This window comes from Mytilus galloprovincialis, chromosome 6 (genome assembly GCF_965363235.1).
Source record: "Mytilus galloprovincialis chromosome 6, xbMytGall1.hap1.1, whole genome shotgun sequence".
Classification (NCBI taxonomy): domain Eukaryota; kingdom Metazoa; phylum Mollusca; class Bivalvia; order Mytilida; family Mytilidae; genus Mytilus; species Mytilus galloprovincialis.
In genome coordinates, this window is record NC_134843.1 from 1,729,750 (window position 1) to 1,754,271 (window position 24,522).

The 24,522-nt window shown below is 32.6% G+C and overlaps 3 protein-coding genes across 6 annotated transcripts in view; 2 read left to right on the forward strand and 1 right to left on the reverse strand.

Annotated features, from left to right (window-relative positions):
- LOC143078496 (RAB11-binding protein RELCH homolog) overlaps positions 1-11,549 on the forward strand; it is a 65,029-nt gene extending 53,480 nt beyond the window's left edge. The window contains exons 25-27 of the mRNA XM_076253357.1: positions 4,588-4,704; positions 6,029-6,179; positions 10,002-11,549. Coding sequence (XP_076109472.1) covers positions 4,588-4,704; positions 6,029-6,179; positions 10,002-10,113 — 380 coding nt within the window. The 3' untranslated portion in view covers positions 10,114-11,549. The remainder of the gene's footprint in view (positions 1-4,587; positions 4,705-6,028; positions 6,180-10,001) is intronic.
- A 2,851-nt stretch (positions 11,550-14,400) lies between these two features.
- Positions 14,401-18,891, reverse strand: LOC143078683 (uncharacterized). Of its 2 annotated transcripts, none has more exons than XM_076253583.1 (3): positions 18,786-18,891; positions 15,981-17,208; positions 14,401-15,482 (listed from the first exon to the last, which is right to left on the reverse strand). In XM_076253583.1, the coding sequence occupies exons 2-3, from the start codon at positions 17,176-17,178 to the stop codon at positions 14,821-14,823; spliced, it is 1,860 nt and encodes a 619-aa protein (XP_076109698.1). In that variant the 5' UTR covers positions 17,179-17,208; positions 18,786-18,891; the 3' UTR covers positions 14,401-14,820. The 2 variants fall into 2 exon arrangements, with proteins under 2 accessions (XP_076109698.1, XP_076109699.1); XM_076253584.1 differs by lacking the exon at positions 18,786-18,891 and adding an exon at positions 18,635-18,740.
- On the forward strand, positions 18,688-24,108 carry LOC143078682 (uncharacterized). 3 transcript variants are annotated; one of them, XM_076253582.1, is made up of 2 exons: positions 18,688-18,710; positions 21,099-24,108. In XM_076253582.1, exon 2 carries the CDS (start codon positions 21,105-21,107, stop codon positions 23,355-23,357), a length of 2,253 nt encoding a protein of 750 aa, XP_076109697.1. In that variant the 5' UTR covers positions 18,688-18,710; positions 21,099-21,104; the 3' UTR covers positions 23,358-24,108. The 3 variants fall into 3 exon arrangements, with proteins under 3 accessions (XP_076109697.1, XP_076109696.1, XP_076109695.1); XM_076253581.1 differs by having other exon boundaries at positions 18,690-18,772; XM_076253580.1 differs by lacking the exon at positions 18,688-18,710 and adding an exon at positions 19,106-19,231.
- Positions 24,109-24,522: the final 414 nt, after the last annotated feature.

Below are 24,522 nucleotides of genomic sequence, written 5' to 3' on the forward strand. Positions count from 1 at the left end.
TCATTGGTTTGAGAAGAACCATTTGACTTCAAGGAGGGAGGTTATGTTTTTCTTCTAAATAAAAATATTCTGATCCCCAATTTGAAAACAAAAAAAAATGTTCTTCATGTAGATGACAAATAAAAAATATCTGAATCCAGATTTTCCTCATACATTTGTCGTGTTAAATTGTGAAGAAAAAAAACAATTTGATTGATTTAAAATGCATCAAAAAACTAAAATAAAATGTTTGACTCTGACAAAAACCCATACCCTCTTGAAGTTACATGGTTGCACCCTTACAAGTCTTTTCTGGTAACACATGGTCACCTAATACGGACATGCAGGCCATTCTAATTTCCACAGAGTATGAACATACTGTTTGGTTTTATGTAATGTTCACTTTATTCAATCAAAAACTTTATCAAAGGTCTTACTCATATATGATATTCCTGTAAAACGAATTTAAATTATTTTTCATCAGTATTTGTAGTTTTCGGAAATGAACAATTTGCATTTTTTACTTTCCTCAAGAGAGTGTGGATTTCTGTTGCATTATAATTCAATTATATGTGCAGACTCTGAGGTATGATTGCTATTTATACCGATAGATTTATATGTCGATGGAGACAAATAACTAAAATCTGCAGGTCACAGAGTAATACAAGTTATTTGCATATATATTGTAATATTAAAGTTAATGATATTGATAATCATAGAATTGTCTGAAATAAATTGATAACTGGATGATAAATGAAAAGTACAAATGTTTTATAACAGATATTGGTAGTGGTATTTGTTTTAGTTTTCAGGAATATTATATATAATAAAAGGGGGAATCTTATGATCATATATCCAGGTTATTTGAACATTGGTGGATAGTTGTCTCATTAGCAATCCATCTCAATATTTTGATATATTTATCAAAGTGGTAACATTCCTTAAAAACAGAAAATCTTCTGCAACCAACTAGGGTTAAAAGCATAGTCTAGAGTATAATTAATCTTTCAATCAAACGTGCAATTGTTCAATTATTTTACATGTTTATACATGAGTTATGGCACTTAGCAAGTTCTATGGTTGTGTCTATGTTCTCTCCTTTTCCAACTTTGGGCTTTTTTAACTGCTTTCGTCTTTGTCATGTTTTAAGTGTTCCTGTTTGGATTTGTGATTTGTTGTGGAATATTCAAAGGATATACTAGGCTACTAAAAGTAAGACATTTAACAATCCTTTCCTGTATAAGATCATTGCATACTGATTTCTATAAGTAATGTGTAACTGTTTTGTTTCCTTTATCAATAAATTTTAATTGTGATATTTACAACAGATACAATTAGACTTCATTCCCTTAGCATCCCTTGTCAGATCTGATTTTGTTAATTTTTTGTCTTTACGCTGTGAAAAGATTCCATTGGGAGAAATTATTTTCCGGAATATGAATCAATACAGAGCATATCCATTTCTTAGGAAGTTTTTCTGTTAAGACATTAAAACATTGGTTCCTGAGTGACTAGCGAGACATTCATCATCATGTACAAATTATGATTTGATTTGCATTAATTGGTCAATTTATTGTCTAGATCTGTATATATTAAGTCTTATGTGTTGGTGGCATTTATTTGTGATTGTTTACAATTAATTATCAGAATTGAGTGATGGTTGGTGTTTATGTCCATCTGTATTGGCTTTATGTCATGGGAGCCAGTTTTGTGGGGAGAAAGCTGGAGTACCCAGAGAGAACAACCAATTTGGAATCATAGTCAATTAAGATTGGAGTCATGAGCTGGGTTTTGAATTACAGCCAGAACCTCAGTGTTTACATGCTAGTGTTAATGTAGATGAGCTACGACAGTTCTTTGACGAGGCCACTCTCATTATCATGTGGCTATCGTGGCAGACAGTTCTTTGAATGAGGCCACTCTAATTATCATGCAACTATCGTGGCAGACAGTTCTTTGACTGAGGCCACTCTCATTATCATGCGGCTATCGTGGCAGATCTTTGACTGAGGCCACTCTAATTATCATGCAACTATCGTGGCAGACAGTTCTTTGACTGAGGCCACTCTCATTATCATGCGGCTATCGTGGCAGATCTTTGACTGAGGCCACTCTAATTATCATGCGACTATTGTGGCAGACAGTTCTTTGACTGAGGCCACTCTAATTATCATGTGGCTATCGTGGCAGATACAGCACTTTTTATAAGGATCTTATGCCTTAGTGGTCCCATTGTTGTCCACATCAATCTTAGTTAATCCACAACTCATTGAAAAAGACTTGATACTCCAACCTTTCATTGATCTATAGGACCATATTTTTGAATGTTTTGGTCGATTTAAAGGGTTTCCCCAAGCCAATAAATGGAATTTAGCAATTCAGCAAAGCTCAAGCGACAGAAAAGAAACGAATATATATTTAATGTAAGTTTTAACCAACCTACTGATAAAAGAAAAAACTGAGTTGCAATCTAAAAATAAATGTTATATAGCAGTTTTAAATAACATGACTTTCTCCTTACTGACAGACTTCTACCCACCAGTGCATTGTGACAATGACATTATCTATATTTAGTAGCAATATTTCATCGAATATTTGATCATTCTCTTTATAATTCCCAATATGGCTGCATTGACGATCAGTGAAAAGAAACAGATTTTGATTGTAATTGTTTTGATGTGATGTAATATGACGTCGATCTGCCCAACAATTTATGGTAGCTCATCATGACTTTGGTTTAATGGCATTTTTAATTCTATTTCCTGATTCAGATTTCCCACATGTGATCATTTTGAATTGTGAAAGCGTTTTCTCATTTAGATATATCTTATTTGTGCCTTTGGTAGTGTTACACAACAGATTGATATAGAATCTACTAAAATTCATTACCAAAAAAGGGCAAGGATATTTTACTGCATTCCTATTTTTTGTTATACTTTGAACTTGAGAATATTCAGATTTTTTTTTTACATAACTGATCATTTTCATTAGAACATTTTCCTAAAAAAAAAGATAGGTCCAGTGAATATTACTTGTGATTAGATATGATTGGTTGAGTGTTGGTTGCTTAACGTCCAGTGGCAAATATTTCATGCATATTCACAAAAGATGAATTTATGTTCACAGCTATCTATACAATAATAGTGTTTTTGGAAATTACAATTTATAAATTTAAAATGGTATAACAAACATGATTGGATGAGGGCTCAGCTGAACAACCAGTGGCATATATTTAAAAATGTTAATGAAATATGAAGATACACTGCTTGTACTAGACCTTGTCAAATTTTACCATGCTTTAAACTCACAAGGTGAAACACAACTGAAAGACATATCTTGGATTCAGACTTACCCAGACACACTGTTCAGACTGGAAGCTCATTAGTCTTACGATAACTCGGTAATTCTAAATCTTACATGTTAGAAGAAGCATCTTCACTAGCCAAGGCTTACAATCCAGTTCCTCTAACCCTGTTTCATAAGCCTTGGCTATCAAAGGTTCCTCTAACCCTGCATTCAATTCAATTCAAAGCTTTATTTATAGTCGGCATATTAAATAACAAATAAACATATGTCAAGTAACATGCCGACTATAAATAAAGCTTGGAATTGAGTTTGAACTGGATTGTAAGCCTTGGCAAGCGAAAGTGAAGAAGATGGGATTGTAAGCCTTGGCAAGCGAAGGTGAAGAAGATGCAGCAAATACTAAAGTCCTTTGATTTGGAATGTAATCAGACCCTCCTGCAGTTGTGACATACATGCTACCATGAGATTACGCAGGTAGTTATAACAATACCCTCCTGCAGTTGTGACATACATGCTACCATGAGATTACGCAGGTAGTTATAACAATACCCTCCTGCAGTTGTGACATACATGCTACCATGAGATTACGTAGGTAGTTATAACAATACCCTCCTGCAGTTGTGACATACATGCTACCATGAGATTACGCAGGTAGTTATAACAATACCCTCCTGCAGTTGTGACATACATGCTACCATGAGATTACGCAGGTAGTTATAACAATACCCTCCTGCAGTTGTCACATACATGCTACCATGAGATTACGCAGGTAGTTATAACAATACCCTCCTGCAGTTGTGACATACATGCTACCATGAGATTACGCAGGTAGTTATAACAATACCCTCCTGCAGTTGTGACATACATGCTACCATGAGATTACACAGGTAGTTATAACAATACCCTCCTGCAGTTGTGACATACATTCTACCATGAGATTACGTAGGTAGTTATAACAATACCCTCCTGCAGTTGTGACATACATGCTACCATGAGATTACGCAGGTAGTTATAACAATACCCTCCTGCAGTTGTGACATACATGCTACCATGAGATTACGCAGGTAGTTATAACAATACCTTCCTCCAGTTGTGACATACATGCTACCATGAGATTACGCAGGTAGTTATAACAATACCCTCCTGCAGTTGTGACATACATGCTACCATGAGATTACGCAGGTAGTTATAACAATCAGCAGCAGGATTGCTTTAATATAATTCTGTAAAATTCTTCACCAGTTTTTCATTTTACTGCTTTTAAATCCTATGATGTGATTATTTTTATTGTTATTTTTTCAGTTATTTTACCACGATTGGCAGCAATGGCCTCAGCTAACAACCATATGGCAGAGGAAAAAAAGAAAAGAGAAATAGCATTGGAATTATTTGAAGCCTACAGTTCTATGTCATGTTGTGGTATCCTTTATCAACAGGTTAAATAAGGTTCAAGGTCAAATTCATTTGATTCAACATGTGTATAAATAATATGTGCATATTTAAAAAAACATAGTCTTTCAAAATTAAGATGGATTTTCAATTAAAAGAGTTATTTAGTAGTATGTTTTGTCTGACCATAAACAGCAATAATAACCAACATTGATTTTTCTCCTTTCAAATTATTCTTTTGAAAGATTTGATATATAGAATTTGCTGAAAAACAAATTAAAAAGATGTATTCTATTTTGTGACAACTGTCTGCTATATAAATAACATAGAATATTACTGAAAGTAAGCAGTTAAGAGATGTCTTTTGATGAGTAAGAGGGTTTTTTAAAGTAATTGTAAATCTTTTGAAAATAATGATTTTAGTAAGATCTCATTTATACAATGGAATTCAGGGAAAAAAGAATCTGTAATATTTTAATTATAGAAAAAAATGTCAATCTTTTGAAAATAATGATTTTAGTAAGATCTCATTTATACAATGGAATTCAGGGAAAAAAGAATCTGTAATATTTTAATTATAGAAAAAAATGTCAATCTTTTGAAAATAATGATTTTAGTAAGATCTCATTTATACAATGGAATTCAGGGAAAAAAGAATCTGTAATATTTTAATTATAGAAAAAAATGTCAATCTTTTGAAAATAATGATTTTAGTAAGATCTCATTTATACAATGGAATTCAGGGAAAAAAGAATCTGTAATATTTTAATTATAGAAAAAAATGTCAATCTTTTGAAAATAATGATTTTGGTAAGATCTCATTTATACAATGGAATTCAGGGAAAAAAGAATCTGTAATATTTTAATTATAGAAAAAAATGTCAATCTTTTGAAAATAATGATTTTAGTAAGATCTCATTTATACAAAGGAATTCAGGGAAAAAAGAATCTGTAATATTTTAATTATAGAAAAAAATGTCAATCTTTTGAAAATAATGATTTTAGTAAGATCTCATTTATACAATGGAATTCAGGGAAAAAAGAATCTGTAATATTTTAATTATAGAAAAAAATGTCAATCTTTTGAAAATAATGATTTTAGTAAGATCTCATTTATACAATGGAATTCAGAGAAAAAAGAATCCGTAATATTTTAATTATAGAAAAAAATGTCAATCTTTTGAAAATAATGATTTTAGTAAGATCTCAATTATACAATGGAATTCAGGGAAAAAAGAATCTGTAATATTTTAATTATAGAAAAAAAAAAAAAATTATACATTTGTTTAGTTTTGTACTAAGAAATTGGTTATTTTTTCTCTTATAAATGATTATATCCTTAACCTGTACAAAGTAATGAATGACCAGTTGGTACGAGAGACTATGTTACCAGGGTTACGTTGTTTACAGCACGACATGGTACAGATAGCACCAGAACACGAGGAGGTCATCCAATCAATGATCAGAGATTACGAGACCAAAATGGAACTCTCTAGATCTGACAGGTAATAAATATAGTGGAGTGTTCATGCTTTTGGTGTTTAATCCAAAAAAAAAACGTAGATATCTCAAATAATGTAAAAATGTCTTATTATTATAAAAACAGGAGATGTTATAGGATTGCCAATGAAGAAACTTCTTATTAACTATAGAATAACTAATTAAAGAATTCAAATAGAGAAAAATATTCAACAAGTGACCTAACAACACATTAATTCACGAATGCGCATAGAACATGAGTTAATTATCAGTGTTGTTCGGTCACAAGTTGAATATTTTTCAATATTTGAGTTCTTTGATTAGTTATTCTTTTTATTATACGACCGCAAATTTTGAAAAAATTTTCGTCGTATATTGCTATCACGTTGGCGTCGGCGTCGTCGTCGTCATCGTCGTCCGGCGTCCGAATACTTTTAGTTTTCGCACTCTAACTTTAGTAAAAGTGAATGGAAATCTATGAAATTTTAACACAAGGTTTATGACCACAAAAGGAAGGTTGGTATTGATTTTGGGAGTTTTGGTCCCAACATTTTAGGAATTAGGGGCCAAAAAGGGCCCAAATAAGCATTTTCTTGGTTTTCGCACTATAACTTTAGTTTAAGTTAATAGAAATCTATGAAATTTTGACACAAGGTTTATGATCACAAAAGAACGGTTGGGATTGATTTTGGGAGTTTTGGTCTCAACAGTTTAGGAATTAGGGGCCAAAAAAGGGCCCAAATAAGCATTATTCTTGGTTTTCGCACAATAACATTAGTTTAAGTAAATAGAAATCAATGAAATTTAAACACAATGTTAATGACTACAAAAGGAAGGTTGGTATTGATTTTGGGAGTTTAGGTCCCAACAGTTTAGGAATTAGGGGCCAAAAAGGGACCCAAATAAGCATTTTTCTTGGTTTTCGCACCATAACGTTAGTATAAGTAAATAGAAATCTATGAAATTTAAACACAAGGTTTATGACCATAAAAGAAAGGTTGGGTTTGATTTTGGGAGTTTTGGTCCCAACAGAATAAGGGGCCCAAAGGGTCCAAAATTAAACTTTTGTTTGATTTCATCAAAATTGAATAATTGGGGTTCTTTGATATGCTGAATCTAACTGTCATGTATGTAGATTCTTAACTTTTGGTCCCGTTTTCAAATTGGTCTACATTAAGGTCCAAAGGGTCCAAAATTAAACTTAGTTTGATTTTGACAAAAAATGAATCAGTTAGGTTCTTTGATATGCTGAATCTAAAAATGTACTTAGATTCTTGATTATTGGCCCAGTTTTCAAGTTGGTCCAAATCGGGGTCCAAAATTAAACTTTGTTTGATTTCATCAAAAATTGAATAAATGGGGTTCTTTGATATACCAAATCTAACTGTGTATGTAGATTCTTCATTTTTGGTCCTGTTTTCAAATTGGTCTACACTAAAGTCCAAAGGGTCCAAAATTAAACTTAGTCTGATTTTAACAAAAATTGAAATCTTGAAGTTCTTTGATATGCTGAATCCAAAAATGTACTTAGATTTTTTATTATGGGCCCAGTTTTCAAGTTGGTCCAAATCAGGATCTAAAATTATTATATTAAGTATTGTGCAATAGCAAGTCTTTTCAATTGCACAGTATTGCGCAATGGCAAGAAATATCTAATTGCACAATATTGTGAAATATCAAATTTTTTTTTAATTAGAGTTATCTTTCTTTGTCCAGAATAGTAAGCAAGAAATATCTAATTGCAAAATATTGTGCAATAGCAAGATTTTTTTTTAATTGGAGTTATCTTTCTTTGTCCAGAATCAACTTAAATCTTTGTTATATACAATATACAATGTATATTCACTTTTTACTACCAACTGATAAATTAAAATAATCTTTACCATTCAGTGATAACAAGCAGTTTTTTTACATCTTAATATTTTATGATGTATTTAAATGAGTAGTTATTGTTGCAAACTCCATTAGAAATTTTAATTGAGATTAGTTTTGGAATAAAGGAAATGGGGATGTGATTAAAAAAATTGGGTTCAATTTTTCTCATTTGAAATTTCATAAATAAAAAAGAAAATTTCTTCAAACATTTTTTTGAGAGGATTAATATTCAACAGCATAGTGAATTGCTCTAAGAGAAACAAAAATTTTAAGTTCATTAGAACACATTCATTCTGTGTCAGAAACCTATGCTGTGTCAACTATTTAATCACAATCCAAATTTAGAGCTGAATCCAGCTTGAATGTTGTGTCCATACTTGCCCTAACCGTTCAGGGTTCAACCTCTGCGGTCGTATAAAGCTACGCCCTGCGGAGCATCTGGTTACATTGGCAAATGGCTTTTTTTATGAAATTAAAGTAGAAAAAGTAAGGGCTATATCTTTTTCTACACATTCACAATTTGTTTTCCCAAAGAGATAAGGAGATAAGATAGCTGTTGTTGTAACGAAAAATGTTCAAAAGCAAGAAAAATCTCCGATTTAAAACTTTAATTATCCTTTGACTTTAATATAGGTTAATGACTACACATGAATTTAGCGATCAATTTCATGTGATAAAGCTTTTGTTTTGTTGTAAAAACCACTTCTTAGTACAAAAGGGCGCATCAGTATTTTTCTTTTAAAGAAACTTTCCCTACGAACTATACTGGTATTATATGATAAAAAAAAACATTAATTTATTATATTCCAGGACTTATATCTTCTTTATTATTAAAAGTATACAGCCCCCTCATTTAGAAAAGTTGTTTAAAAAACAATGAATATTTTTCCCTTTTAAGTTAAAAAAAAATCTGATGTTTTAAAGTAAATGTTTAGTGTTTATTCATTAAAAAGTAGACTCTAAAATAAGTTTGAGAGAATAATCATAGACACAATGGGACAAAATCATCTTATTTAAGGGAGGGAGGGGGTAGAAACACGGTAAATTTTAAACGATATATATATATATATGTTACTTGGCGATAAAAACAATAAAGTGGCGAAAAATATACTGTTTTGGCGAAAGAGGTGGCGGAAAAAATAATTGACCCAGGGGAAACCCTGCTATGACCTTGATTCAAGGCATGAAAGAGTGGTGAAGGTTAAAAATATAGACTTTTTTGTCAGTAAAAGTTCTCTGAGGATAATGTTGCTTCGTATTGTTTACTTTATTTCAAAAAGATCCAAGGAATTTAATATTTCAATGCTAAAATAGTGTAAATCCTTAATACATGCATCTACTGTTCTTACTGAAAGGAAAGCAAACTTTCTGTGAAAGGTTACTTTCCAACTTTAAACATTTGAATCACAACATGTTTAATAGCATCTTTGATCCCATAAGATCATGCATATAGGTATACATGTATGAACAAATACTGATGATTAGTAGTAGTTTATTTGTACTAGTCGGGTGACATGTCCTCCAGCTGGCTACATGTGATCTAGCATAGTTAAATCACTGTACTGTATTAATTATAAAAATAAGACCATGTGAATGATTGTCAATGAGACAACTCTCCACTAGAGACCAAATGACATAGAAGTTAACAACTATAATTCACCGTACAGCCTTCAACAATGTGCAAAACCCATACCCCCACTTTATCTCAAGCAGCATATTGGACCTGAAGGATTGTCTACTTTTTACAGTGTTGTTGAGTTACTGTGACATTCACAAGGATAGCCTCAAGTGAGGACTTCTGTCACAGTAAGATTAAAGGGCTTTTGATGGACCAAGTTAAAAGAAAAACTTCTATCCAAAATTAAAAAAAAAAAAAAAAATCATTTATGCATTTTTCTGATATTGAATTATCTCTTGAGAAATGGTCTTTTGCTATGGTCACTTTTTTAACCACAAACATTTGTTTATTTCAGAAGTTCAAGTTTTGGACAATCGAACACTGGATCTGATGATGTGAAATCTCGAATGATGAGCCGACTGAAGGACACTGCAAACTTATCTAATATATTCACAAGGAAAAAGTGAAAGTACAAAAAACACAATACACAAGTCACAAATATTAATCTAAAAGACACCATTGGATGCACTTTAAATGTATTGGAGATCTTCTGATTTGAAATTTAAACGATCTGGTATTGTTAGATGTCTTTACTACAACAGTTGTGTGATAATTGTTTTTATTGAATGTCTTTCAGAAGAGTAGACTGTAGAATGAGCAATATACAACAGACAATTTATTTAAATGCTTTGTTAAAGATTTACTTTGATATAAAATGTGATATTGCCAATTTTGCAAGAAAAGGGGGATAATCCAAGAAGATTGATTATTTTTGATTAATAATTTTTTATGACAGTGATACAGATTGTTTTTTATACATGACCAAAATAGGCATTAATGGCATTTAGTAATTTGCAAATTGATTTTGTTTTTTGTTTTTACCTCTCATTTCAGTAAGGATTGGTGACGTTTTTGAAATTGAGTAATCTTGTTCAGGGGCCAACTAATCCAATCAAGAACAAGTACAATGTACTTTTTGTTTCTCATTTGTGGTTATAGAATTATTATCGTAGATAATATGGAAAATAACAAACTTAAGTGTAGCTAAGCTATATGACATGTTTTGACAAAGGTCGGATCAAACTAGACGAGACTAGACCACTATAATGACATGTGATAAATCTCTTTTAGGGGAGTCAATACAATTTTGCTTTTTAACATTTTTTTTTTACTTTGAGATATGTTGTAAGTTGAGCAGTGATCTTTGAAAAACTTATAAAATAAACCATATGTTTTTGTTTTCAAATATATGTCTAAAAAATGTGACTTTTATTAATTTCATTGATATTTTTTGACAACTGGTCAACTAAAATTAAGTCAGTATGGCTTTTGTTTTGCATTTAAATGGTTTTTATTTAGTTTTGAATCATTTTTATACTTCATTAAGTATTTTTAGCATAAAAATGCTAATTAGAAATTCAAATCTTTTTTTTTTCTTTCAATTCTACCAAGAGGGTATACCCAGATGTTTTTTTATGTGAATTCAATAAACAATTTTCAAATTTATGCACTTTCCTGTACATTTCCCATGTCACGATGCTTATCTATTATCTTTCTAATACTGTAGTGATAAAGTATTTTTCATACAACTATGCATTGACCTTTTGATTGTTAAGTTTTTAAAATAATAATAATTTATGTAAGACGGGAATAGCCTTTCTATACAAGTGCTTCATTTCTTTTTCTCTTATGCCTACATTATGGCCCTACTAAAGGTACATGCAGTTTGCCTACATTATGGCCCTACTAAAGGTACATGCAGTTTGCTTTCAATATTTTTTATCTCAATCATTCCATTGTTTACTGAACCAAGCTTGTACTTAGTTGCTTTGATTATTTATACTATAGATTTATACATATCTCTTTTATTGACTATACAACCAATAAACTGTGATCAAATTCATTTGTTTTTATAATATTCAATTGATGTCCTTATGTAACATTACTGAAGGTTATGGACAATAAAAGCAAACCTGTGTCCTTGCTGGCATTCCCATAGGTCAGTGACATTCAATATAAAAGTAAAAAATGTGGTATATATCCTTCAGAAACCAATGGTATTGATCTAGTAACTTACGGTTATCATAGGGCCTTCAACAATGAGCAAAACCCATACCACATAAGTTATAAAGGTTTCCATAGGTCATTGACTTTCAATATATAAATTAAGATGTAGAATAATTGCCAATGAGACAATTATCCACTAGAGTCAAGTCGTAGTTTACTATCAAGGTCATGGTACCGCCTTTACCAATGAGAAAATGACATACTGTTTAGCAAAATAAAAACATGATGAAAGTTACCAAAATGACAAAAATTAAAAACAAAAACAAATCAAACGAGAAAACCAACAGCCTGATTTACAAAAATGCTAGCTCTAGAAGTTAACAAATTGATTTGATTGGTTGTATCTCATTATAAATGGATTGATATTGTTTTGTTTGTGAATGAACATGTGCTTCTGGCTTCATTTGACCTTGACAACAATTGCACAGTTCATTGACCCTTAAAATGATTTATGGGTAAAAATTGCTGCAGGCAAAATATCTGAGTGTCTTAACTTGTTTCAATTAACTTACAAATGTAGCAATTAGATAATTAATTAGTATATGTATCAGAAATTTCAGTGACATCAAATTTTTGAACGAAATCTCAAAAAAGACTAGACATTTCCAGATAAAACCAGAGAATAGTAAAATAAAACAAAGAATTAGATTTCAGAAGACAAACTGGTTTATCAGATTAATTTGTATTTTTATCAGTTTTTTAAAAAAGATACTTATAAAAAAGAAAATGTGGTATAATTGCCAATGAGACAACTCTATACAAGAGACTAAATGACACAGAAACGGCCTTCATCAATGAACAAAGCCAATACCGCATAGTCAGCGAAAAAAGGCCCTGAAATGACAATGTAAAACAATTCAAACGAGAAAACTATCAACCTAATTTATGTACTTGGGAAGGGCACATACATACAGAATGTGGCTGGGTTAAAACATGTCAGTGGGATCCCAACTTAGACATCATAGCAATGTTACATGTTGGTGTTTTTTTCGGTTTACAAAGTAACAGAAGAGAAAGTCTAAACATCCTGTTAACTGGACAACTATTCTAATATGATCCTTGCATATTTCATTAATGTGTGTTGTGTGGTTGCTACCTCATTTTAATAATCTTCATCATTGAGGGACAATTTTATCAGGCAAACCTCTATAGTTTATCAGTTTTCACATGCCTGATAAAAGATGTCACACAACAGTGGAACTAAATTGTGCTCTCTTCTAATATTTTTAACCAACTATCCATGAAAAGGAGGTCAAGGTCAAAGGATCCCAGTTTGACAGACATGTACATCTTGAATCATTCCATATACCCAATATAGTTGACCTATTGCTATTGACAAATGGACCATGAAAATGAGGTCACAGTCAGATGCTTAGAGTATCAGAGAAAAAGAACAAATCATGAAAACTTAGCATTGACCAATGAACCGTGAACCATGCAATATAAAAGATGAAAACTTGGAAACATAAGGTATTTGTTAAAAAGATATGAAGTATATTGGTCTTCTACCTTCTGAAATATAAAGCTTAAAATAAATAGTTAATACTATCACTGCTGGTTATTCATCTCTCTGTGGATGCTTTTACAAAAGCAAATACTTTATTGGAACAACATATTCAAGAGGGTATAGAGATATTATAACATGGACTTCTCCTGTTCCATAAGAGAATCCCTAGCTGAAGCGGGCGTCTTCTTTTTCTTTTGTGCAATGTTTAAATATGCAACAGGTCATAATGGGGGCTTTAAATCTGATGCCTTATATTGGTGAAAAACACACACTCTGACGTTGAAGGATCTTTATAGTAATCTGATACATTTAGGTATATCACATCCCATCTTTTTAGGTTTATTTGGTTCAAATTTTTTCATATTTTGTTGTCTTTGGACCTATTTAAGTGAACAATTGTTATCTCATTGGCGTATATATCACATCTCCTGGTGGATTGTTGTCTCATTGGCGTATATATTACATCTCCTGGTGGATTGTTGTCTCATTGGCGTATATATATCACATCTCCTGGTGGATTGTTGTCTCATTGGCGTATATATCACTTCTCCTGGTGGATTGTTGTCTCATTGGTGTATATATCACATCTCCTGGTGGATTGTTGTCTCATTGGCATATATATCACATCTCCTGGTGGATTGTTGTCTCATTGGCGTATATATCACATCTCCTGGTGGATTGTTGTCTCATTGGCATATATATCACATCTCCAAGTGGATTGTTGTCTCATTGGCGTATATATCACATCTCCTGGTGGATTGTTGTCTCATTGTATATATATCACATCTCCTTATCTTATACTTATCTCACAAAAAAGTTGAAGGATAAAAAGGTAAAAGCACATCTACAAAATCATACAAGTCCCTCACCAGAGATAATATCTAGATGTTGTAAAAAGCTGATGGTTAGTAAACTGGCAAAATAAAGAAACACATAAAGTATTATGAATGTTCATTATGTATTAAAGATATAAGAAAACAAAAAGAGCATGATAGATATAAATAGTGCAATAGCATTTAAACAATTAACTATAATAAATTACAAAATGCTAAACATTGCTTAAACGTTTTAAATCAAACTGCTGGACTTTTTGCTTGTTTCGATACAGTGCAGATGAAAATGATGTTTGATACAATATTCAAGGTTTATATATTTAAAGTATGATACATTTGTACATTTTTAGTCTTTTTTCATCAATACAATAAAAAAACCAATTAATTTCTGAATTTGAAGACAGCTGTTGCTATTGTTTTTTTCTTTTTGTTTTTTAACATATATTTTTTCTCTCATACATATAATAGACTCTTAAATTAAGTTAATAATTTCAGTACACATGACCAGGATTTTTTCATTTACATTTTTTCGAAAATTCATTATCATGACTACGCATGTACAGAGCTGCATGACAGCAATAATTACAAAAATATATTTGTAGTTTCCTTTAAATTCCAGCAAAACACCAATTTACTAAAATTTTTGTTAAGATTTTCTAAAATGAATTACATTTCTCTACTGAATACAAATTTGATATTTGTGTTTTGTATGTTCATGTATATAATGAAGAATATTATTCTTTGACATTTCTATTCTTGTATTTAAATTATGCCGTTGGTTCTACTTCTACATGTTCTACTACAGATGCAGCCACCAGTTGGGCAAGTTCTTCCTGCGACAGTCCTGTCTCTACTTCCTGTGCGTCTTCAGGTACCTCTATTAACCCTTCCTCATTTTCAGCCGCAGCATCCATCACATTCTGTACATGAATTTCAACATCCTGTTCAATGTTTGAACTTTCTTTTTCCATGTTTTCTTCCTGTTGTTTTTTTAGATCTTCTAACTCTTCCTCCTCATGGCCTCTCATGTGATTGTCTAATATTTGTTTACGACTAAAACCAAAATTACAAATATCACAACGATACGGGGTTTTCCCGGTATGTGTGCGATAATGTGTCTGTAAGTTTACCTTCTGAGCGAACGCCTTCTTACATACATCACATTTGTATGGTTTATCCCCAGTATGGATTCGTATGTGTCGATACAAGTCTGATATCTTAGTGAATGATTTACCACACGTATCACATACAATTTTACCACTGTGAACTTTCAGATGGACATGAAGACGATACATATCACTAAATCCTTTGAAACAGACGCCACATTTATATGGTGTGTCATCACCGGCATGGATCTTCATGTGCCGTCTTAGATTACCACTCTCATTGAAAGCTCTCGTACAGATGGGACACTTGTAGGGTTTCTCACCTTAAATGTATAGAAATTATATCAGTATGTACATGTATAATGTTAAAAGAACAGTAATACTTCTAGTTAAGAATAAAAACATTTTTTTCTAAACACTTAGAAAACTACAACTGTGAATGAACTCCACCTTAGCAAATAGTGATTTTAATACATTTTGTACTTAATAGCTGAATAGTTATAACATACATGATATCCAAATACATGTTAGTTTTCTTGTTTTTAGTTGTTTTACTTTTGACATTTCAGATCCTTTTATGGCTGACTATGTGGTATGAAATTTTCTCATTGTTGAAGCCTTAAGGTGACCTATAGTTGATTCTTTCTGTGTCATTTGGTCTACTGTGGAGAGTTGTCTCATTGGCAATTATACCACAAGTTTGTTTTTAATGTAGATCATTTCTTGTCAAATTTTGTTTCTAAAGATTCATTCATTTATTTATTTTTTCTATGTGAAAAAAGTGGCAAGTTTGAATAAATATATGTAATGTAAATGTTTACCAGTATGAATACGCCTGTGCATCTTAAGTTCATAACGATGCATGTATGTCTTGTCACAATCGTTACACTTGTAAACTTTGGCATGGGTATGTGTCTTCAAATGGCGATGGCAGTTACTCTTACTGTTGTACTCCTTGCCACACACATTACACTTATATATATACTTGGTATCATCTATTCCATCACTGGGGTTATAATCTGGGTCATTATTCATTATACCAGACTCATCCAGTGGATCTGCAGTAATTGTCTTAGGAGTCTCGACCCCATCAATTGTACCATCTTCGTTCACCGAGACATCCATTAGATTACCAAGATCTATCAATGTCGCTACTTGTTGATTCGGTAGTGTCACTTGATGACTTTTGACCATGAACTGTTTTTCTCCGTCAGATGATTCTGTTTCTTGAATGGTTTGTTGTGGGGGTTGGGCCGTGTGTGTTGGTTGTTGAGTTTGTTGAGTTGGTGTCCGTGGTGGTGGTGGCGGTGGTGGTGATGGTCGATCAGGTCTACGTGGATTAGTCTCTACTATAGGTCTCATGTTAGCTTCATCTTGCTCATCTTTGTGAGTCTTCAGATGTTGTAGAAAGTTGACCTTCTGAAACAAATTTCCACAATAACCACACATATAAATTTTCTCTTTGGCATGAGTTTTGAGATGATTCTGCCAGTTAGCCCTACGTTTATAAGTAATGCCACACAATCCACATTTATGAACAGTCTGATCACTTTTCTCAGTCTCGTCATCCTGAATATTTTGTATAACACTGGCATTGGAAAATGACTTTCTGGGTTTTACAGGTTTTAATGTAGTTGGTGGACGTCCTCGTTTTCTCTTTCCTTTTCCAAAATTTTCTTGGTTTTCTTCATCACGAATCATTTCTTCTACTTGTTCATCTTCCACTTCCAAATTAGTATCTTCAGTAACTTTAGTTTCTTCCTCATCTTCTACTGGAAAATCAGTCTGAACACCACTGTCAGCAAAGTCATAACTGTTATGGTGTGGTACAGTTGTGTTTTGGATACCTATAGTACGACAAAAATGTCCCTTCCATTTGAACTCTCCCTCTGCTCCGGTATCAACAGTAGTGTTGGAGTACACAACAATCTGTACAGTTCCATCTGGTAAATATTCTGTTTTATAGTTCCCTGCTGGTATCTGGACTGGTACCCCATCAATTAAGATTTCTTGATTCATTCTGAATCTATACACTCAACTCTATTTACACTGAAATGAAAGGGGGAAAATGTAATGTACAAAGCAACAATAGCATTATAATAAAACTGAAAATGATGAAAACTTAAATTATCTCTTTAATTGTATAAGATTCTTTTATATAATTAGGCTGGCAGTATGCTTATATTGGTGCTAAGTGTATATTGTACATGTTTTTACATGTTTTATATGTGTGTAGGTTTTTATTGTGCTTTGTATTGATCTATTGAGTTGAGCAACTGATTTTTCTATTTTGTCATGTTTGTTCTTATGTTGTGTGCTGTTACACTAATGTCCTAGGTTAGAGGAGGGTTGAATCCTCAAAAACATGTTTAACCCTACCATATTCTTTGTCTTGATCCAAGTCAGTTGTTGGGTCATAAATGTATTTTTGTAAATTGTTGCTGTATTATATATCATATATAGATTTTCATGTTTTGTTTGGTACATAAATGATGTTTTCTGTCAGTTTCATTAGAATGGAGATAACAATATTGTATTTTAAGCTCCGACGGCATCAATTTGGGATTTGATGGTCGCAAATACCTGTTAACTGTCTCCGCTAACGCGTCGCCAGTAAACTTACTTTGCAACTATCAAATCCCCAATTGATGCCGTCAGAGCTTAAAATACAATACAGTTATCTCCTAAATGGCAGACAAATAGCGATAAGGTGTATTTGTCCTCGAGATATTAATTTGTTCTTGTCCTCAGGAAATCATGGTACCCCTATTATTATTATTATGTGACTAATCCAAATAATTATGACATTTTGAAAGACTATTTTATTTTGTTGATTTTACGGCTTACATTAGGTGTTAAAACAAAAAATAAACTAACCTTTCTGGTTTCAAGAGGTCATTATTATTTGGACTAGGTTGCTGCTAGCTGAAGAACCGTAGCTCTTAGGCAGCAACCATTTGATTTTCTGGGGGGGCTATGGTTTTTTTTGGAAAAAAAAGTTTGTTTCCAGTTTTTGGAGAAAAAAATAATTTGTTTTTGATTCTGAGAAAAAAAAATTGTTTGTTTCACCCTCTGCTGCCACTACATGTAATGCTAAAATTGAAAGAAAAAAATTGTTTTTGACTTGTCGCGAAAAAAATAGATAGTTTTTCGCCGGCGAAAAAAAAAGTTTGTACAGAAAAAAAAACCATAGCCCCCCCAGAAAATCAAATGGTTGCTGCCTTAGGTTCAGCAGCTAGGTTGCTGCACGTTTATTGACTATTGTTTATATCTTTTTCTGACATGGAAAAATATTTCCCTTGTCCTCGACTAAAGATGTCATAAAAATTTTACACTTTAATAGAGGTTTTTTTTTCAAGACTGCATAAATTGACAAAAATGATCCATTGTTACTCAAGAAGTAACAAAGTGCGAAGTTTGGCAAATCGAAAGTAGAAATCCGCTGAGAAAGCTACAAACAAAACGTTTATTCTACCCTAAATGTCGAGATGATGCTTGCATATCTGTAGAGCCTCATGACTGCCAAGCTTCTGACTGAAAGACTTTTCTAGGTTTGAAAAATATTGTCCGACTGGGAACTCACGAGTAATATTAGCAAATAATTGGTGAAAAAGTATGAAACTTACAACTCTAATTCACAATACTCTATCTAATGTGCAAGACTGAATAGAATGGCGTCTCCCGCAGTACGTTGACAGTAAAAGGGAGTTAAATCTAAGTAGATTGCAACACATTCACAATCTTTACGGATAGCGTCTGCTATTTTGGGGTCCTTCAAGGGTTTTCTCATGTCATTTCTACCACGAAATAAGCATATAACCAATACAAGACTTTTTTACTTTGAATAAATATTTTTCTAAAATATTCTAAATAAAAAAAAACATATTTCTTAATTTTTTTTATTGATGAATCATTATTGCAACCCATATTGTGCCTTAAGTGTCGCTGAAGTTATCTCCCTTATAGTTGACTGTCCAACAGAGGGCGGGTCTCTTTCAAGAACGCGGTATAGGAAGATTAGTGGCAGACATCTTCAAACGCATACATAAATTTATACTTTAGTTGAATATAGGTATGTTCCCTAAATCAAATGACTTCTGTCGTAAGCCAGAAAACAATTCTGTCCACGTGCTATTGTTGTGACCTTGGAAATTGACTATCAGTTCAAACCTCTGAAAGATTATCAAACGGAAGCTTTACAGCCATTGAAATTGTTGGCATTCAAGCATCAGATTGATTACTTGGGTACAGTGTGCGCTTGCACTCGAAGAAGCTACTTTCACTTTGTTTTTTTGCACGTGCAGAAGTATAATATGAGACAATTCTCTTTTCAACACAATAAAATCATTCAAACATATAAAGCGTTATGCAAGTTATAATTGCTTAGCCTCAATATTTCCAGATGTTCATATAAATGGCTTCTTTAGGTCGAAATCTTGTTTAACTTCAATACTCTATTATTTCAATATTTGTCTTTTTATTTTTAGCCATACCTGATGCCCAGTGATGGCGTTGTCAGTTTATTTTCAATCTATGAGTTTGACTCTCCCTCTGGTATCTTATGTCCCTTTCTTTGACGATCATGTCATGATCAATGCTAAGAGAAAGATAGTCATTAAAGAAAGCCAATCATAAATATAAATTATGAGTGTAAAAACAGACTTTTTCCATTTCCTTTCTGATCAAATTAGTAAAACTTAAACTTCGATGTAAGGAAAAAGTTTCAAACTATTCTTTATTTAATCAGATCATTTAGTTGCAAACAATGCACAGGTCCTTGACAATTTTCAGAGAAGAGTGTATTGTCATAGGTGACCACAAAACCATATACATGTACTATGTTTCATCCTGTTTAATGAGCCAGTCTGTCATTTAAAAACTTAGACAAGTCCAAAAATGTAAACACTTTTGTCAAAATACAAGCCGGAGACAATAATAGGTGACCTATAGCTGATAATTTCTGTGTCATTTGGTCTCTTGTGGAGAGTTGTCTCTACATTGGCAATCATACCACATTTTCTTTTTATATTGTTATTAATTAATGCCTGAGCTCTGACTGATGATAAAGGCATGAAATATATGACATGATTTTATATGGACAAGGTTGTTGATTGAATCATATAAATATCTGAAACTTGTAAAAAAATAGATAGATTTAAACTACAGACATTAATACATCAGATATTTGTCAAATCTACTTATCTTTCCATGAAATGGCATTAGCATGATACTTGTAGCTATTATTTGTCAAAATATAATATAATAGGTTAATTATGTACAATACTCAAAATATATGAATAGGAAGGGGTGTTCAATATCTCAGCTGCTCACCCTACATGTACCACAAACAGATCCTATTTGTCCCTGAGACAACTATAAACCAGAAACCAAATGACTTTGTAAAGTTAGCAACTATTTGTCACTGTACTTAACTACCTTCAACAATGAAAAACACCCATACCACATACATGTACGTAGCAAGCAATTAAAATCCAGAAAACAAAAATGTAAACAATTCACATTGAAAACCAACAGACTAATTAATCTATGTTCTAAGTGTATGTCACATTCAGAAATATCACAGGAATATATAGTTAAACATTGATTAAATTAAAAATATTTGTAACTGTACAAGAAAAACTAAATCCAACAAATTTGAATAAGAAACAGATATCATGGGATTTTAGAAACTTGAATTTTCACAAGGGGCCCCATTCCAGTCATGCTTCAGTGATTCCCTACATGTACATATATAATCAAACAACTTTTTTTCCACAACACCCCCTCCCTAGATCCTTCTATATAATAAAATTTATATGTACTCTGTAAGCACTATTCCAAGGTCAACAGATCCAGCCTGATAGGATATTGTTTTTTGTTGTTAGAACTTTACATGATCAATTATGTCTTATTATTTATCAATTGGTTTATGATTTCAGAGATCCATGATGACAGACCACAGTGATGGTCAGCCCATGTACATATTACGGGAAGGTGGGGAGGAGGATACCAGTACATTAGAATCTCAACAGGGAACGGTCAACATCTTTACCCAGGATGGCCAAATGGTGATGGAAATCACAGGACAAGGGGACCAGTCACAGTTTGCTGATTATGGTATAGACGAGGTCCAGGCAGGGGAACAGATGCTGCAGATAGCTAACACCTTCATCAATGCTCAGGAAGGGGAGCCACATTTATTACATATTGCTAATACATTTACTGATCAAGGCAAAAATAGTCAGGATAAAAAGACAGATGAAAATTATGACACTCATATTAAAGGGGAGATCATTCAGTCCGAAAATGGTAGTGAAGAAATGCATATTGTTTATGGTGAAAATGAACATATGTATTCTGTTCAAGATAATTCAAGCTTAAGTGCAGGAGAACAGTCTGTTCTGGTTCAAATTCCTGAAATACAGAATATAACTGATCAAAGTTTTATGAATTCTGGGGTACAAACTGTTGATGATATTTCACAAGAAGATAACCAAGAGATAATAATAGAAGGTATGCCAATACAGTATCAAAATCTACAGAACGTACGATCCGAGGTTTTACCTGATGGGACAGTCCAATTATACGTGGTTGATGAAGAGGCTGCAAAGGAAGAAGAAGACCAAACCACTGAGAGTGACGAGAAGTTTATTGTTACCGAGGAGGAGCAACCTTCTGTTGTGTCCGTAGTCAAGGAGACCAGGTACCGTGATGTGGCCACTCAAATCACATGTTATCCAAAATTTTCACGCCAGGGTTTATTTGATGTAGCTACTCAGGTTACAAAGAGAGATATTTTAGGTGGAACTGTTAAAAATCGTCAACTTCCAAATGGAACAACCATCATTCAAAACAATATAAAAACACAAAACCAGAGCACTGTTATACTTAATGCTGGAGCAAGTTCGCAAATGGTCTTCTATAAATGTAATATATGTGGGAAGTTGTACAAAAATAAACCTAACTGGCAAAATCATATCAAAACTCATGCTACTGAAAAGGTTTATATGTGTGGACATTGTGGTAAAATTTTCCAGAAAGCTAGTTTGGCATCCCATTTAAGGACTCATTCAGAATTAGCTCAAATTGCTGTCTTTGAAAATCTGCCTGACAATATGAAGCGTAAAAATCATAAAGCCATACCTGGACTAATACTGTCAAGTGAGGAAGCTTCTATTATAGAACTAGATATTATTGATGTACCAACGGAGGCTGATGAATCTATGTTACCGGAGCCAGAACCGGAACCTGAACCTCCACAAGCCGATCTGTCCGAGGTCTACACCGATAATGACATTCCAGCCAAAATGCATATGGAAGTTGAAGCTGAGACAGAAATACAGGAAGGAACAAAGTCAAAGTTTGTTTACAAGTGCAATGTGTGTGGTAAAGAATATAACAGTAAAAGTAACTGTCATCGTCATTTAAAATCTCATACAAATGACAAAGAATATAAGTGTGGATATTGTGGTAAAGGTTTTACACATAAATATGAAGTCAGGATGCATTGTAGAATACATACTGGGGAAAAACCTTTCAAATGTCCAATCTGTACTAGGGGCTTTAATGAGAGCGGTAATCTACGTCGACACATGAAAATCCACGTCAAGGACGAATCTCCATACAAATGTGGAGTTTGCTTTAAAGGATTCAACAATACTGCTAGGTTAAATGCTCATATGAAAGTACATACTGGAGAAATTGTATGTGATACATGTAACAGGAAGTTCAATAAAATCTCTGATTTGTACCGACACATTAGAATACACACTGGTGAACGTCCGTATAAATGTGATTTCTGTGATAAAACTTTCTGCCAAAAAGTCAACCTAGTCACACACAAGCGGACACATACAGGACTAAAAGCATTTAGATGTGACCTCTGTGGACTAGGATTCAGTCGCAAGACAATACTTGATACACACATGCAAACTCATGACAATCCTGCTATTGCTAAGGATCGGGGAACTGTTGAACGTACACCTGTAAAGATGGAACCATCAGAGGAATTACAGATTATAGAGAACGAAATGTCACGAGATCAGTCGCAGATAAATAGAGTGGATACGACGCCACGGGAAATCATTACAACAGACAGCGGTACAGAAATGGAAATAGAACAATTAGCTATTCAGCAAGATATATCACTAAATGAGGAAATTCATGTTCAGGAAGAGACATGTGTAACGATAGGCTGACAATGGATCTTATTTCTATCTATGAATTTTTATTTATTTATGTGCATCATAGATACAATGGTGTACAGAATGTATCGCTGTAATACAATATGCATTTAAAATGTATTTAATATTTAATTTATTGTAAATCATGTTAAAACATCCATCTTATCTGAAATCTTCAACTTGACATACATAAATTTTTTCATTGTTGATTACATTATAGATTTAACGGTCAGTTGGTCAAATTCAAAAATTGAAATTTGTATTATCTTTTCACAAATTTTCAGCAGAATCCAGAATTATTTAGATTTAGAAGGGAAGAAGTATGATGGTTATATATTCTGCTTAAACTGCAATTTTACAAATGAAATATTGAACTCATTTTAGCTTCTTTGCATACACATTTTATAGTTAAACATCCTCTAAGATAAGGCTGTTGATTATGTGCATGTCTATAGCTATAACAAGATCTTAGAATAAGCAAAGGTGGAAATTAAAAAATAGAAAAACTGATATCAGCCAGACCACTGTTATTTTTTTTAAAACATATTTGTATGGTCTTTTGATAGATAAATACTTTTAACTGCATGTATTAGAACTTAGTCTCCAACTCTTCCCCTTTTTTTTCTGTCATCAAGTTACTTTTGCTTGATTAAATACAATGTTTAAGTTTATTTAGCTTGTATCTCATAAAGGCCAGTGTGAAATTTAAACATGTATCATTTTGTCTTTTTTTTAAATATCATCATTAAATATCCTAGCTCACAAATATGAATAATGTGAAAACAACAAAGAGAGAAATCAACATCTGGTGACTTAAGTTTGTAATCTGAAACAAGCACTTATAAAGTGGTCAATGGTCAGTTGGTTGTATGAAATACCAAACTGCAGATTAGTGTTAAGGTGTCATCAACAATTTGTTAAAGTTTGTGATTAGTTCAGTTAAACATGAACCACTAATGGTAAATCAAAGATATTTGGCATGGAGTTGAATAAGCATTGGCACATCTTATTACCATGGAGATTATTTTGGTCTTGTCCTTCAGTCATAGTGCATTCATTTGACTTTGATTTGAAAAGTTGTGATTAGGCACTTTAAGGAGAGTCACTCGTAGATAGATCAATGATATTTGGTATGCAGTTGTATAAACTTTGGCACATCTCATATCCATGGAGATTATTT

Excerpts from the sequence above, each read along its gene's own strand:
- LOC143078682 (XM_076253582.1), top strand. The coding sequence starts at position 21,105 with ATGATGACAGACCACAGTGATGGTCAGCCCATGTACATATTACGGGAA.
- LOC143078683 (XM_076253583.1), bottom strand. The coding sequence starts at position 17,178 with ATGAATCAAGAAATCTTAATTGATGGGGTACCAGTCCAGATACCAGCA. Across the intron at positions 15,483-15,980 it reads GCACAGGCGTATTCATACTG|GTGAGAAACCCTACAAGTGT; the intron begins GTAAACATTTAC and ends TATACATTTAAG.